At 26.5% G+C, this 15,949-nt stretch overlaps 2 protein-coding genes across 2 annotated transcripts in view; one reads left to right on the top strand and one right to left on the bottom strand.

Annotated features, from left to right (window-relative positions):
* The window catches only part of LOC134837617 (PAS domain-containing protein cky-1), a 103,996-nt gene that overhangs the window by 58,898 nt on the left and 29,149 nt on the right, over window positions 1-15,949 (top strand). The window contains 1 exon segment of the mRNA XM_063853000.1: window positions 1,384-1,473. Within this exon segment, the coding sequence (XP_063709070.1) occupies window positions 1,384-1,473 (90 nt within the window).
* LOC134837158 (RNA-binding protein 48) overlaps window positions 277-15,949 on the bottom strand; it is a 69,966-nt gene continuing 54,293 nt past the window's right edge. The window contains exon 4 of the mRNA XM_063852502.1: window positions 277-288. The gene's annotated coding sequence lies outside the window, so the exon portion shown is untranslated. The remainder of the gene's footprint in view (window positions 289-15,949) is intronic.

Here is a 15,949-nt window from a genome sequence, read left to right as displayed (position 1 = left end):
CCTATTTAATCAAGTGCTGGATGAGAATTTAAAGAATGAGACAGAAACGGATTAAAATAAAGTGTATGAACTTTACACTCGCTATTCTCTGATCGCATGCGAAACCGCATATAACCTTAAAATAAAAGAAAAATATAATATAAACTTACAAAATTGATAATAATGAGCATTTTCACGTTGATTGTATGAAATGAACAAATCATCGACCGCCTAGTTATACAAACTGGATATAAAAAGTACATGAAGCAAAAAAGTGTTAAATCAGATTGTTTACTCTCTGAATCTCTCCTGTGGATACTTTTTGTACGCATTTATTTTTATTTTCCCTTCGTCAAAGATATTATTTTATTTTTTACTTTATTTAAACAAGAGTTAGTTGCAATAATTATTATTATTATTTACTTTAATCACTTTGTGATATATTTTCGCTGTACTCTGTTCTAACTTTGTATCAAAATGAATATTCATACATTTAGCAGAAAAACGAGAAAAAATTACTTCTCATGGTGGTGCTTAAGTTTGTGCATTTGCTTGTCAAGTACTACCACAAGCGGTGCACTCGAGTGTTGGATCACACACTTCAAACATACTGTGCGAAAAAATTATTTAAGAAAAAAAATAAGAAAATAACGACGACGTCTGATCCACCGCCGTTCATGTTGCACCATAGAGGATTATTTATTTTAATTAAAATTTTTCCTGTTTTTCAGTTTTCTTTTTTTTTTAAATATTTTAACGACATACAAAGAAAAATATTAGCTTTCATTTTCTAATAAATAAGTTGTAAATAAATAAATAAATATATTTATAAATAAGTAGTACAAAGACAATGAAACATGCATCAGGAGTGTCTTTTATGATGATTAATATTGTTTTTCTTGATTTATTTTACATTTTACGATATATAACTTTATTTTGTGTCGTTTTTATATTATATTATTTTTTTTTCCTCCATCATCTGTTACAAACAAAAAACTATCACTATTTTACCATATATGGGTCGATCATTTATATTGCTGCGCTGCGTACTAAACATTTTACGGTTTCAAAGTTAATAATGTCTCAATTTAATTTCTCTTCTACGGCAATTAAGCATTATATTCTCTCTGGCTGGCTGTGCAACTTGCATGATATATATTGGATGTCATTATAGTAAAATTAATGTTTTTTAATAGTGGGTGGTATACTTGGAAGTATGAAATATGATAAATATATCATGAATTATTATGTTATCACGATACAAGGGGTTATTAATTTTGCATTAGAAAGAAAAGCAACTCTGTACGATATTTGCATGGAAAAAATATATTAAGTTACTCATCAATTTATCAGATTTTTCTGGGATATTTTATTTTAATTTCTTTATTTATTTGTTTTTTGCAGGCTTTATCCGGTTTTCTAATGATGTTGACACAGAATGGAAAACTTTTGTATATATCAGATAATGCCGCGGAATATTTAGGGCATTCAATGGTGAGTTGAAAAAATATATATTTTTTTTTAATATAAAATATAATTTTGAATAAAAAAAAGTAAGAAAATTAGTTTAAAAATTAATTAAATAAATAAAAATTAAATAATAAATTTAAAATTATTTTTTATTCAAATTAAATTTATTAATTAATTAACTAATGAAATTATTAATAATTAATATATATATTTTTTAATGTTTTTTAAAAATTATTTTGAATTTTTAATATAATTATTTAATTTGAATATTTAATTTTTTATTTAATTAATAAAATAATTAATTAAATAAAAAAAATAATTTTTTTTCTTAAAATTAAAATTAAAATTAAATTTTAAATCAATAAATAAATTAATTAATTATTAAAAAAAAAATAATAAATTCAAAATTTTAAGTTAATTTTAAGAAAATAAAATTATTTATTTTTATTTAATTAATTATTTTATAAAAAAATATATTAAATTAAATATATTAAAAAATAATTTTTTTTTCTTAAAATTAAATTAAAATTTTAAATGAAATTATTAATATTGAAATATTAAAATTATTAAATTGAATTTTTTGAAATAATTATTTAATTTTAATTTGTATTTTTTTATTTAATTACTTTAAATTATAAAAAAAAATTAAAATTTTATTTATTATTTAAAAAAAATTGTTTAGAAAAATTATTATTTAAAAAAATTTAAATTATTAAAAAAATAAAATAAAAATAATTAAAAATTTAAATTATTAAAAAAAAATATTTAAAAAAATTTAAAATTTTTATATTTATTTTACATTGCTTATCAAAGTTTATTCTTGGCTTTTTAAATTTTTTTGTCTAAATTAAAAATTATTAAAATAAAAAAAATATTATTTAATAAATTTAATTAAAAATATCATGAAATAAAATTTAATTATTTTTATATTTCTTTATTTCATAAAATTATAATAATTTATTATAAACTGCAAACCGCTATATTTAAACATTTTATAAAGCAAAATAATAATAATGACAATAATTGCACTGCACAAAGTCACACTCAATCAAAACATCTAAAGAAATGCGGTGACGACGCTCGCTGTGTGGCAGCGTTGTTAATGTTGTTACATTATATTCATATTATTATTGCACTTAACATCACATCACAACCATCGCCAACAATATAGATGACGATGATGAATATGGTAATTCTTTTATAAAAATAAATAATAATAATAACAATAATGGAATTACATGAGATTGATTCCAGTGTTATTTTCCGATGAATAAGTTCAAGTGCATTTAATAGTAACATGTTGACAATTATTTCAATTATCATAGATGAATAATAAATAATGAGTGGCGGTGTGTGTTTAATTATCATCATTATCTATGCATCATATAGGATTTCAATTGAATCCGGATACAATGACAAAAGAAACTTTTTGCGCTTAATAAGAAAAAAATGAAATAATATTTTAATGGTGTTCTTAAAGTGTTCTGCAAATATTTGTATTAAAATAAGTTCAACTTAAAAATGTTTATCATTTTTATAACAACTTTGAAATATTTAAAAATATCTTATGAGCGGCACAATCAGAGCGCAAGCAAAGTATTTAAATAATATTCCTTTGAACTTGAACGAGAGAACTTGAAATGTTTTAAATATATTCACATATGTGGCACGATACAAAAAATATGCTTATCGTCATCTTTTAATCTAAATTAGAGCAAGTAGTAACTGTTGTTTTGTTTTATCTTAAAAAGTTTGTAATAAAACGTTCCATTCATCAACACCAACTACAAGCATGATGAACTCATTTGATACTCTAAAGTCCTCAAATATGGCGAAATTTTAGTGTCTTTTGTTTGAGATCGTAACAGATGTGCCCCAAATTTGATATTTTTTTTTATTGTAAGAGTCAACCTTAAACTTCTTGACCCTTGTTTTAAAGTAAATCTTAAATGCAATACGCGAATGAATCATGAAATGGCATTTTTTTAATTTAATAGATTGAACAATTGCAATAATACAGATAAATAGATACTTTGATCGATTCGGTAACAATAATAATAAATAAATCTTGGTCAAGGTATATTGATCGGAAATTTGGTTGCTTGTTAATTTTTTTCTCATTTAATGAACTCGGCTTGTTTAAAATAAATAATTGATCATTAAACAACATAAATTACTTATTAATAAATTATTTTATGAGAATTTTTAGTATTGAGTCATTTTTTGTTGTTTTTAGTCGAAAAGTGCCCCAAATGAATTATTATAATAAAACAGCGATTAACACCATGCATAATGCATAATCAAACACCTTGTTACAGTTGTTTCGCTGTGGTTTTTTTTTTAGTAGAAGTGCAAAAAAAAAGTTGAAAACCCATTTAACATTTTAACACGCTATTTTTCCCAGCAAGATATCAGACAGATGGACAGATATTGCCAGAATAGTCTTGGAGGTATACCCGTTCATGCTAAATATATTGCTTGCTCTTGCTTGTCTGCCACCACAAAGACAACGACGACGCGATGAATTGAAACTGCACATGCGATAAATAATAACATGTGATGCCTTCTTATTCTTTTTTGAGCTTTTCTAATATTTTGTAACAAATCATGCATTTTACTAATATGAAAAGGAAACAAAATAAAAAGATGCATAAAAAGCGCGGATGATGAATGCGTTGGAATTATAACAAAATAAATGATTTATTGAGTGTTATTTGTTTTTAAACTTTAAGGTATAAAAAGAAATAATTTTTATTATATTTTATTTCTAAAAATGAATAGAAAAGTAACTGTTATTATTACGAAAAATGTTACTAAAATATTTGAGATAAATATGTTATGTACTATTTAAATGTATTTAAGAACAGTCAGTCAAGTAGAAACAATAAATAAAACCGAAAATATTTGTTACAATTTTACCTTTTAAGATAACTTCGGCGAAATATTTGTGCGAAATAACTCTCGTCGTTGAGAAATCTTGCGAAATAGTCATAAATATTATTTTCTGTGTAAAAGTTTAATTAATATATGAATAGGCTGATGCAATGAAGAAAAGTTTTTTATTTCGCATCTTAATGAAGTTTTTTGAAAAAATATTCTAAAATATTTTATAGTAAATCTCTGAAGCAAGTAATTAAAAAAAAACAGTTTAAAGTAATTAAAAATATTGATTTCATTTAAGTGCAATCCATAATATTTACATGCGCAATCCAACTACAGATTGGCAATGCACGCAGTATGAGGAGATAAACTCATTTCTTGACTATTGACGTAATAAAAAGTGCGAGAAAAACAAACAATGAAAAGAAAAATAATTGTTTGAAAACACACAGAAAAATCGCTGGAAGAAAAGAAAAAAAAATTTTTAAACTTAAATCTAAACAACATGGATGTGTTAGAGAATTAATTAACTTTAACTTTAATTTGGCGCTTAGAAAACTCAATTATATCCATTATTAAGAAAGTTATGATCGTTTTAGTAAAAAAAGTCATATTTATGAATGTGCCCCAACCGTGGGGTGTATTCATAAGTCCCTATGACACAATCGTAAATAACTGTTATTCATATGAAAGTCAGTTTTTTGAAATGTATTATTGATCTACGATTCTCAGCAGACTTTTTCGTGATATTTTTTTCTTCACATCATTTTCCATTAGCTCATTTTATAGCAAAGACGTATCAATCATACGTTTGCAAAAAATGAAAATGGATTTTAGTTACAATTTTACCTTTTAAGATAACTTCGGCGAAATATTTGTGCGAAATAACTCTCGTCGTTAAGAAATCTTGCGAAATAGTCATAAATATTATTTTCTGTGTAAAAGTTTAATTAATATATGAATAGGCTGATGCAATTAAGAAAAGTTTTTTATGTCGCATCTTAAGGAAATTTTAGAAAAAATATACTAATGAGCCTGTAGACTTTGTTCTAACCGGAAAAATGTATCTGTTTTAAATTTAATGTATTTGATAAATGATTTTAGTAAATCTGTGAAGCAAATTGTATTGAAACAGTTCAAAATAATTAAAAATATTGATTTCATTGAAGTAGTGATAGTTCTTTTTTTTGTATAAATTTTACTAAACTAATTCGACAGTAGCTCATCCATACAATAGAACTTTTAATTCACCTGATTTTTATTGATTTTTTGATTTTCACCTGAACATATCATAACACTTACTCTGTTGAAAAATCTTATACATTCAAAACCAGGAACATTTTTCAAAGAACTAGCCACAGCTACTACAATTGTTTTCATACGAATATTGAGGAACATTGGTTTCTTAGCTGGTTTGGTATAGGATACGTAGTCATATCCCTCTCAATGAAAAATCTGTTAGTTAAGACTCTGCCAAAATTCTCCATACTAAATTTATACATCGTTTATACATGAATGTTCCTAACATATGTTTTGATTTCTCTAAGACGACTAGCTTTATTATTTCATCTCGGTCTGTATCTTCATACCACTTATTGAATTTGTTTTTCATCGGAGAGTGTTTAAGCATTAACTTTTCCAGTATACTTGGAATCAGTTTTCGAAATATATCTTCTTTTACTTTATTAGCAAAATATTCTTGAAGTCGCTCAGTTAATTAACAATAAGTTTTATGGCTTTTTGTATGAATATCATCGAATTTCTCTGAAATAAAAAATTTCTTAAAAAAATTAGACGGGAAAAAAATTTTTTTTAAATTACTTACCTCCTTAAATTAGGATCAATTTTGTGATAAAAGTCAATAATTTTATGTAATCCAAATAATTTAAAGCCACTTTCAACATGAAACATCTTTCCAAATTGCTCCAACCTAAAACGACATTTCGTTCCTTTTCGATCGAAAAACTATTTGAAACAAAACAAAACACCGCTAACTAGCAACTTTCGTACACACAGGTGCAGGAATAAATGTGACAATGTAACTATAAATATCTCAATTAATTAAGTTTGTTCGAGTAAATATATTAAGTTATATATTTTAATGAAACTGTAACGAAACACACTTAATAAATAATTGTATAAATGTCTTGTGTGATACGGAGATTGTGAGAATGCAACGAGACATGCACGCATATTTTTCACAATATTACAAAATTAATAATATTAACAATGTTACCAGATAGATATTCGTTCGCACAGTGCACAAAGCAGAGCAGCACACAAAAGTACAAACTTTTAAAAATAAAATTAATAAATTAATTTCAAAGAGTATATGTGAACTTTTAATGCTCGAGCCTCTCGACAGTTTTTCTGCGTTTCGAGCGTTACAATATTAATCGTTGATATACACGTAAATTTAATATTAATTATCACATATCAGATCAAAAATAATTTATTAGAAATTATTATTTTGTTATTATTATTAAACGCATTGAAAAATCGAATAAATTATTTTTTTTTTGCATAGAAACTTTTTTTTTTAATGAGACACCTCTGATATTTAATTTATAGACTAGCTGCCTGAAGCAACTTTTTAGCTGACAAATTTTTCGTGTGCGCGATAAATTTCAAGCATGTTGTCTGTGCCATAAACTATCAACTAATAAGTTGTTAATGTATATCAGTGAGTAAACAATATTGATCTTTGACCTGCGCCGATGATGACGACGAGGCACGAAGAAAAAAATTATGATCCATGGTGTTTAATTGTGAAATTATATTAGAATCAGTTACTTACAATGTCATGTTGTTCCATATAGCATCAACAGTATCTTGTTTCGTGAACTTTGTAGTTTAGCTGAAAAAAATGTGTATAATATATAATAATAAGGAAAGAAAAAGGAGAAAAAAAGATCATAATGGCAAGATAAAGATTAAAACAGTAATTACACGAACAAACACTTATTTCACGTGCACTCTTGTTTGTACTTTGGCTGCTTTTTTTTCGCGTTCTTGTCGTGGAAGTGTAATTTATTGCACAATTTAACCACAAAACTTTCTTACATGTGTTGCATCTGATCAGTAATATAATTTTTTTGTTGTTATGTCGTCGCTCTTGCAGCGAAAAATATTAATAATAAAAAAAAATATGTAAGACCAGAAGCTCCAGAAAAGTTGTAATTTGCACAATGTGTACAAAAATTATCATCATTATACATTTTTTTTTATTATTAAAAATATTAACTTAACTTTGTGCTTCTCAGTATATCACAAAATGATCATGCCCTGATATAAATTGTTCGAACAAAACGGGACACATTGTTCATAAAAATTATATTATAAATTTTCGAATACATAAAAAAAAATTGTGAATAAAGTTTTGCGCATACTTACCAGACTAGCGATCGTGAGAAAATAGCAGACAGTCATTATGTAGTCGAGAGTCTACTATCTTTGCGTTGCTTACTCTTGGCTGTAGGGAAAGAATAGTAAAATCGTATAGTTTTGCATACTTACTTAGCGACGTACTCGTAGCCGACTTTTGCTTTATTTTTATTACTTTTATGGTGATATTGTCCGTTGACACATTTTTCGTATGTTCTGTAGACTGTTATTGGGGAACTTTGTCAAAAAGATACTTGAAACAAAAGATTTAAAAAAACTTAAGCGACGAACCCGAAAGAACTTTTCAGTTTTTGCAAAATTTATATATAAAAAAAATGTTTAAAAGGTATTCTTGTTCGTATAAATTTGTTTTATTTAAAAATGAGTGAATGGAACAAATCAAAAGTGACCACTTATGTGCTTCTTTTGCAACATCGCTTTGAATTAGCAAAAGGTAATTTTAATTGCTTACTTAGAATGTTTTTTTCAGGGTCGCAAAAAAATTCAAAATTTTTCAATTTAAGTTTAATAAGAAGTAAACAGTCAACTTTTGAATCTTTAAAGATTTTTGCTTTAATTTTTAGTAAAAAAAAATTTTTTTTTTCAAAAATTTGTGCAAAAATTGTTAAAAATTCAAAAGTTAACTGTTTACTTTTTTTTATTATTTAAATCAAAGATAAAGCCGTAAAATTTTTTTAAGTAAAAGTATATTTTAAAGTTATTTCAGCCTTAATATTTTTTCTCTTTTTTACGTTATAAAGAATTTACGTTTATTTTTAACGTTTTAGTGCTGTTTTCATAAAATCATATTTTAACACATTTTTTTATAAATTTTTATTTTGTATTAGGCCGCTCCAAATGAAAATAAAAATTAAAGTCCAAAATTTTTGAAAATAAAATGGGAAGGGGGCTAAATAAAAAAAAAAATTGAAATCCAAAAAAATTCATACAAAATGACAAAATGTTTAACTATTTCTTAGTGTTAAATATTTTTTATTTATTTTTTTAATTATTTAAATTTTTTCAATTTTTTTTAATTTTTTATGAGACTTGCTAATTTAAAACAGATTTCAGAATATTACATATTAAAAATTAAAGAAAATAAAAATCCATAAAAAATAACTGTCAAAAAAATTTGAAAAAATAAATTCAGTAATTTTGTAAAAAAAATTAAATAAGAAAATTTATGTTAAATCACGAATTTTTAAACAAAAATTATTAAAAATTAAAAAATTTTCGAAAAAAATTCTAAAAATATCTTAAAAAATATGAAAATACGGCCATTTTTGATGAAATTTTTAACTTAATAAAAAAATAAAATAAAACAAAAATTAAATAAAATATTGAAAAAAAATTTTCATATTTTAACCATTTTATGGCTTAAAATTAAAACATAAAGCATAAACATATTTTTTAGTTAATTTTTTTTTGATTTTCACAAAATAATGTTAGTTATAGATTTTTTTTTGCAGTTTAAATTTTTTAACAATTTTTGATTATAAAATGTTTAAAATCTGATAAGGTAGATCTTTGTGTTAAAATTTTATCCATTTAGATTATTTTTTTTTATGAATTTATGTTACATACTTACGGTATTTTGTCAGTAAGCAAAAAAAAATACTTGAAAGCAGACCTCATTCCAATAAAAAAATGAATCACAAAATAAACTAATATTAACCTTTCATTCATAATCATAACAACTCACATATGGAACTGAATCCGAGAGTAGAGTGGTGACGGCGATAAAATGTGTAACGAATAAAAATGAAAGAAATCTTATTATCCTTTTTAACGCTGCTCTTTTGCAACAACAGAGATGAAGAAACACATCTCAACATGTCAAATCAATGTGCGATAAATTGGACACAAAGTCATTTTAAATTAAAAAACTGTAAAAGGAAAAAAAATGATAAAGATTGGATTCTGATTTTTTTTTATTTTAATATCAAAAGTGGCTTCTCAGTAACTAACTTTTAAAATAAAAAATTTAAATCTGTCTTGTGTGTCGAAATTTTTTTAGTTGAATGATATTTTGTTATTATAACGAAAAAAAAAATGTAATAACAATAAAAGAAAGAGAAACAGAGCTACAGGCAAAAGTAACATCTGTATCATCGTTGCATTCACATTTTTCGCGAGAAACAATTAATATTGCCTCATCCGAAATGCGAGCGAGTCTCACCTCCAAAGGTGCTACTGTTTCAATATCTATTAATTATTGGCTCATTGCACAATTTGAAAAATTATATTTTGATTGTTCCCGGTGATACACGAGGCGCGCACGATGGGCATTAAATTACCAGGTCAATTATTTACCGAGCGCGCGATAAATCCAATCGCTTTATATCAACCACCTGGAGATTCCTTAGCTACGAAGTACTTTGGATATTTAATGAATGCGTAGTTTTTTTTAAAGATAAAGACAGCGCGCGTAGCATGAGACACATTTTGTGCTTAGATACCGAAGAGAAAACGAAGAAATAATAATCAATTACGTGAGATGTGCTGCTTGCCTTTTCCGGGTGCTTGTCGCATCGTATCAGCCAAAGTCAAGATTGAAAATTGAGATAAGAATGTCAAATGTGCGAGGTGTGTACAAAACATACCAAAGACTCACATATGAAACTTTTAGATAGGAAAAAAAGTGTTTTAAAACAAAATCGAGATGAAATATTGTATGTTTTGACAAGCAGTTTAATTAAATGTGATATTAATTGAAAACAATGATGATAATCGTTTTGTTTCTCATTTGTTGTTGATTGTTGCCTCTGAACGTTGTACAAGCCATGAAACAAGAACTCAGTAGACGAAACATAAAAATCGTTTAATTTTACATAAATCATGAACTCTTTCTTCGCAAAATGCCTTAGAGTTCCGACTTACGAATAAATTATTAAATGTGCCACAATTTTTTTTTCATTTCTTTCTCTCTCTCTCTACGTTTTTTTTTCTCTTAAGATGCGACTCATTTTCATATGTACGATTATTATTATTTTTTTTTGTTGCGGAGAGAAGAAACAAAAAGACACTTCAATAAATAAATTTACTTGTCTTCATTCATTTCTTTTTTGCCACATCTTCCTTTTATTTTGTTGCTTGCAATCGTCGACAAAACGTCCCACTGTTTCAGCAACTACTTGGTTGTTTGTAACTTTCTTCAATATTTTTTTTTACACTGTAAAAATTAAAATTTTCCAAAATTTTTTTAAAGTCAATTATTTATTATTTTTAATTTTATTTATTTATGAAATTTAAAATTATTTATTTTTAATTAATTAATTACATTTATTTATTTTTATTTTATTTCAAATTTAAAAAAAATTTAGATAACTTTTACTAAAAATATTTGAAGTCTTTTTACCATTTTTTATATTTTTAAACTAATTATTTATTCATCAAATCATTTTTTTATAAAAAAAAATAATAAATTATTTTTTTTTATTTTCATCAATAAAAATTCACAAATTATTATTTTATTTTTTTAAAAATTAATTTATTTTTATTTATTTATTAAATTAAAAATTATTTATTTTTAATCTTTTAATTGAATTTATTAAATTTGAAATATTTATTTTTATTTAATTTCAAATTTAAAAAAAAATAGAAAAATATTATAAATTATAAATTTTACCAAAAACAATTGAGGTCTTTTTATTTTTTTAAACTAATTATTTATTTATTACATCATTATTTTATTTATTTATATAATTATAAATATATAATTATATTTATTCATAAATTATATTTTTTTTTAATTTTTATCAATAAAAATTTACAATTTTTTGAAAAAAATTAAATAAGAATTTTCTCTAAACTCTTTCTATTTAAATTTATTTTTAAATAAAATTTATTAAAATTTAAACAATTTATAAATAAATAATTTATTTATTTTAAAACTTTTACAATTTATTTAAATTTTCCACAAATTTTGTAAGAAAAAATCAAATTAATCAATTTTTTTATAATTTTTAATAAATAAATAAATATTTTTTTTTAAATTATAAACAAGTCACAATTAAAATTTCATGAGATAAAAAATTAAAAAAAAGGATAAATAATTAACAAAATGATCAAAATCGGCTTTAAACCCCTTAAAATTCATGAACTAAAAAAAAACAAAATTTTCACAGTGTACCTTTTTTCCATGTCAAACCAAGCGACCGACGTTGCACGAGCAAAACGTTAATCCAACTAATAAATTTAATCTCGTAAAAAACACAATTAATTTCTAATTAACAATTACATTACGACTACAACAACAACAACAACTGGTCGATAGGTAATGGCGCTCTCCACTCACATTTTAGCACTAATTTGTTTCTATTGTATTTCCTCGTCGTCGTCATCATTGCGATAAATTTCATCTCCTTCGCTCTGATTGTTAATTAAAAATGACACATTTCTCCGTCGTTCCCGCTGCAGCGAACCGCGTATCTAACATCCAGATCATTTTTGTTTTATATTTATTTATGAGACAAGTAAAAACATGTTGTTGTTGCTGCTGCTGCTCCCTTTCTTCAGTTCAGCTGGCTTTCATCTCCCATAAATACACATCTTTACAACAACAACAACAACAACTTCGATGTCCATCGAGGAACAATACAACAAAAAAATTGTTATCTTCAATCTTCTCACATAATTAATATTGTTTTCCGCAGCTAAATTTGCTACCATACGTTAAAGTCTCGCGGTTACCTGTCATATCATTAAAATGTTTACTCCACATTATCGGTGTATGCGTATGGGCGTTTACCTTATTGGAGTCATCGATTTTAATTAAGGCTCGATTATGAACATTTTTCTCCGTAACGCGCGCTGATACTGATCGCAGTGGGCTGATATTTCATTTTAATTTTACAACATAATCGATTTTTGCTGGTCGAAACTAGGCGCAATAATTGTTTTTTTTTTTGGAAAATCATAAATGTTCAATTAAAAGTTGATGAAAAAAATCCATAGTGAGCGTCTTTCATAATCTGAAAAAGCTATAAACCTCTCAAAATCCAATTTAGTGTAAACATTTATTACATTGTCATAGAGTAATAAAGTTTATATGAGCGCGCTGTGCAAGTCCGAGCCGCCTAATCAAAGAATTACTCATATTTGTATTATTATTGCTATTATCTAATCTTATTTCATAGGCAATTTATAATAAGTGTCTGTGTGCAAAAGCAAAGAGTAAAAGCAAGACAGTTAGTAATAAAATTGTTTGCCTTGCTTGTTAAGCGTCCAGGAACTGGTATAACTACGAAATTTTTTGCCAGCGGTTGCTTTATGATTTTATTACTAAACCTTGTGACATCACTTTGTTGTTAAATTTGTCCAAAACTCGCCCTTGGGCCAATGTCTGACCTTTTTTGCGTTGCAGTTTTTTGGGTGCAGCTAGCGGTTTTTTTGTCAAAACAACACGGAAACTTAACTGATCGTCGTTCAGATAGACTTGAAAATATGAAATGTTATGACAATTATTATGATATTTATTCTAGTTTAGTCATATTTTTTGTTAGAATGTCTCAACAGTTCATTAAAATGTGACAGTTGTCAACAATTGAATGACTATTATTATTGTAACGATAATAATAATTATTATCATATATCGCTCTCTCTAACGACTTCAAATGCCAGGCCATTCTAAAACGGAATTAAATCCATATTTATTGCCGTTGAATCATTTTTGTGTCAACCGCGAATAATCTCTCGTGTATGAGAGATAGAGAGAGACAAGCAAACAAATGTATTATTTATGGCGCCACACAGTTGAATGGTAATGGACAAGTAAAGTACCACCCTTGTGTAAGTTGAAAGCAGAAATTGCTACATGCTGTAATTACATCGTCATAAATGAACACCAGACAAGCTGTCTCTGTGGACTTTTTTTTTCTCTTCGCTTAGTTAAATGTAATGTTCTCTTCCTGCGCTTATTTTCAAGTTTAAGGTCTTGATTTACTTGCAATGTTTGTTTCTCGCTCAGCGCAAAGTTGGTACTTGATTGATGTTATAACATCCCCCTTTTTGCATTAAATGTGCATTTGTGCAGCTTTGAGAGTAAATTAAAACACTGCAAATCATAAAGAGGCCTCATGGGTAAATGTCAAGTTCAGGTACAACGGCAGGCAATCATATTAGATCAAGTTAGGAGCATCCCATTTTCGGGTGGTCGTACCTGTCATTGTAACTCATCATTTTGTTTGTTTTTTTTTCTTGTGATATGAGTTGCGGGAGAGGATGTTACAAATTTTGAAAATGTTTCCAATTTCTTGCTTTTCAATTTTTTTTTAGTTTGGAAACTTCAGAAATACTTTGCGTGACGTTGAACAAGCTGACTTCAATTAAGGATCATACACTAAGTAGTTTTCTGTTTCTCTTACTTACATGTTCTATTGACCTGTTTGAAAAATGACATCTCTAAGTTGGATTTTATATTAAAACCATAATTTTGTATGTGAGATCTTTTGTAGAACTTTTCGTCAGTGTAAAAATGTGTGCTTCTTTTTTATTTTTTAAATAATGTGACAGCCCTCGGGAATCGCACTCGCACATACAGATTAAAAAACGTGCTTTCATTAAAATTCGTCATAATTTGGCATCGCCTAGCGGGATTAAGCAGAGGAAAATGGATAGAGATCGCGAGGAGGACCCGGTCGAACAATTCCGGCGCATCTCGAAGGAGGTTAGTTATTATTTAAAAGGAATGAAGCGACGGGAAGAGGGAGATGCTCAGACCTCGTTGGTTGGCGATCGACCGGCAACTCGAGATGTTGATGTGTTCACATCCTGAGTATGCCCACGAATGTCAAGCAGTTCGAGAAGTAATTTCGGATATGTTCCGAAAATTTTACAACTCGAACCGCGTGGTCGATGTCCAGCGAAGATTGCGATTCCCGAGGGCTGTCACAATAATTTGGTACAAATGAATGACTATCATACCAGATGAAATTAAGGATTTTAAATAAATATAGTCAAAATTGAAAAAAACCATTTTACAATTTTTTTCATGGCATTCTCATTAATGGTTGAATTCGAACATAGCATCCGCTTCGCTTCAATAGACTCAACTTTCTGGCTTTAAAATTTTGTATTTTATTCTTATATGTTGATCAAATGTCGGAGGCTGATGAAAATTATTCAAGAAAACTAACTTTATATGTCTCGGCTTTATGGATCAAAGGCATAAGAAGAGCAACCAAAATCATTATATTTTTCCAACCATGATTTTCAAGTCTTGATCCTTCGGTGATCCTTTTGCAAATTTCTCTTTCTTAACCAATCGCGATCCTTTTAAAAAAATTTGTTTTACCATTTTTCAAATCCTCAAACCTCCTTCTTATATTTAATGGGTTAATGTTGTCACCTGAAACAAAACAAAAACTCGTATCAGCCTAAATAAATAAAAACGTTCCTTAATTATATTAGTTGTGCACTTGTTTCAGAAATTCATCACAAAACATATTAAATAAAATTTTCTTAGTAAAAATTTTTATTTACTTAACATGGCTTTACCTTTACCAGCATTTAACTGACTCAAGCTGTCATAATATAATTAATACCTGTAACAAAATTATTTAAACGGGGCTTTTATGAAATTACTCGCAAGTGCAAGCAAAATGTCTAGAAAAATGAAAATTACACCGCGTCGTGCCTTACGAACGTTCATAAATGATTGAGCTTAAAAAAACTGAATGGGTAATAATATAATTTTTTATAATTAATGAACTATGGCTTGTTATCTCGACTTTTAGCAAGCGCCGCCGCTGTCGAACAATAGCGTCGATTTTTCTGATAAATTTCATGTTTAATCAATTGCAATTTGTATGACATTATGTAAATTCCTGCCCTTTACCAAAAATGTCAAAAAAATGCATTTACAACAAAATACTTTTGTGAATTTTATGGAACATTAGTCACCTTTCATTGTACAACTCTTAAAATTTATATCAACTCGCGAGCTTTGGAATATGTTTAATGTAATTATTGCAATAATATAATATTTATAACATTTACATTTATTTTTCAATAATCAATTGTGTACTTTTCCAAACTGATTATAATATGCTTGCACGTAAGAACAATAAGCCATTTGTTATATTATTTATTGGTAAATCAAACTGTGTAATGGTGACATGTAAACAAATGTTTAGTGAGCGTTTGTCTATCTCTCTCTCAACTCGAGCCTAACACAACGTATAAATAATATTGTCGATAGCAATAAACATAAAATTACTCAAAGGACAGATGG

The sequence above is a fragment of the Culicoides brevitarsis genome, chromosome 1 (assembly GCF_036172545.1).
Source record: "Culicoides brevitarsis isolate CSIRO-B50_1 chromosome 1, AGI_CSIRO_Cbre_v1, whole genome shotgun sequence".
Taxonomy (NCBI): Eukaryota; Metazoa; Arthropoda; class Insecta; order Diptera; family Ceratopogonidae; genus Culicoides; species Culicoides brevitarsis.
The sequence above is the reverse complement of the archived record's forward strand: the minus strand, read 5'-3'. Positions and strand labels throughout refer to the sequence as shown.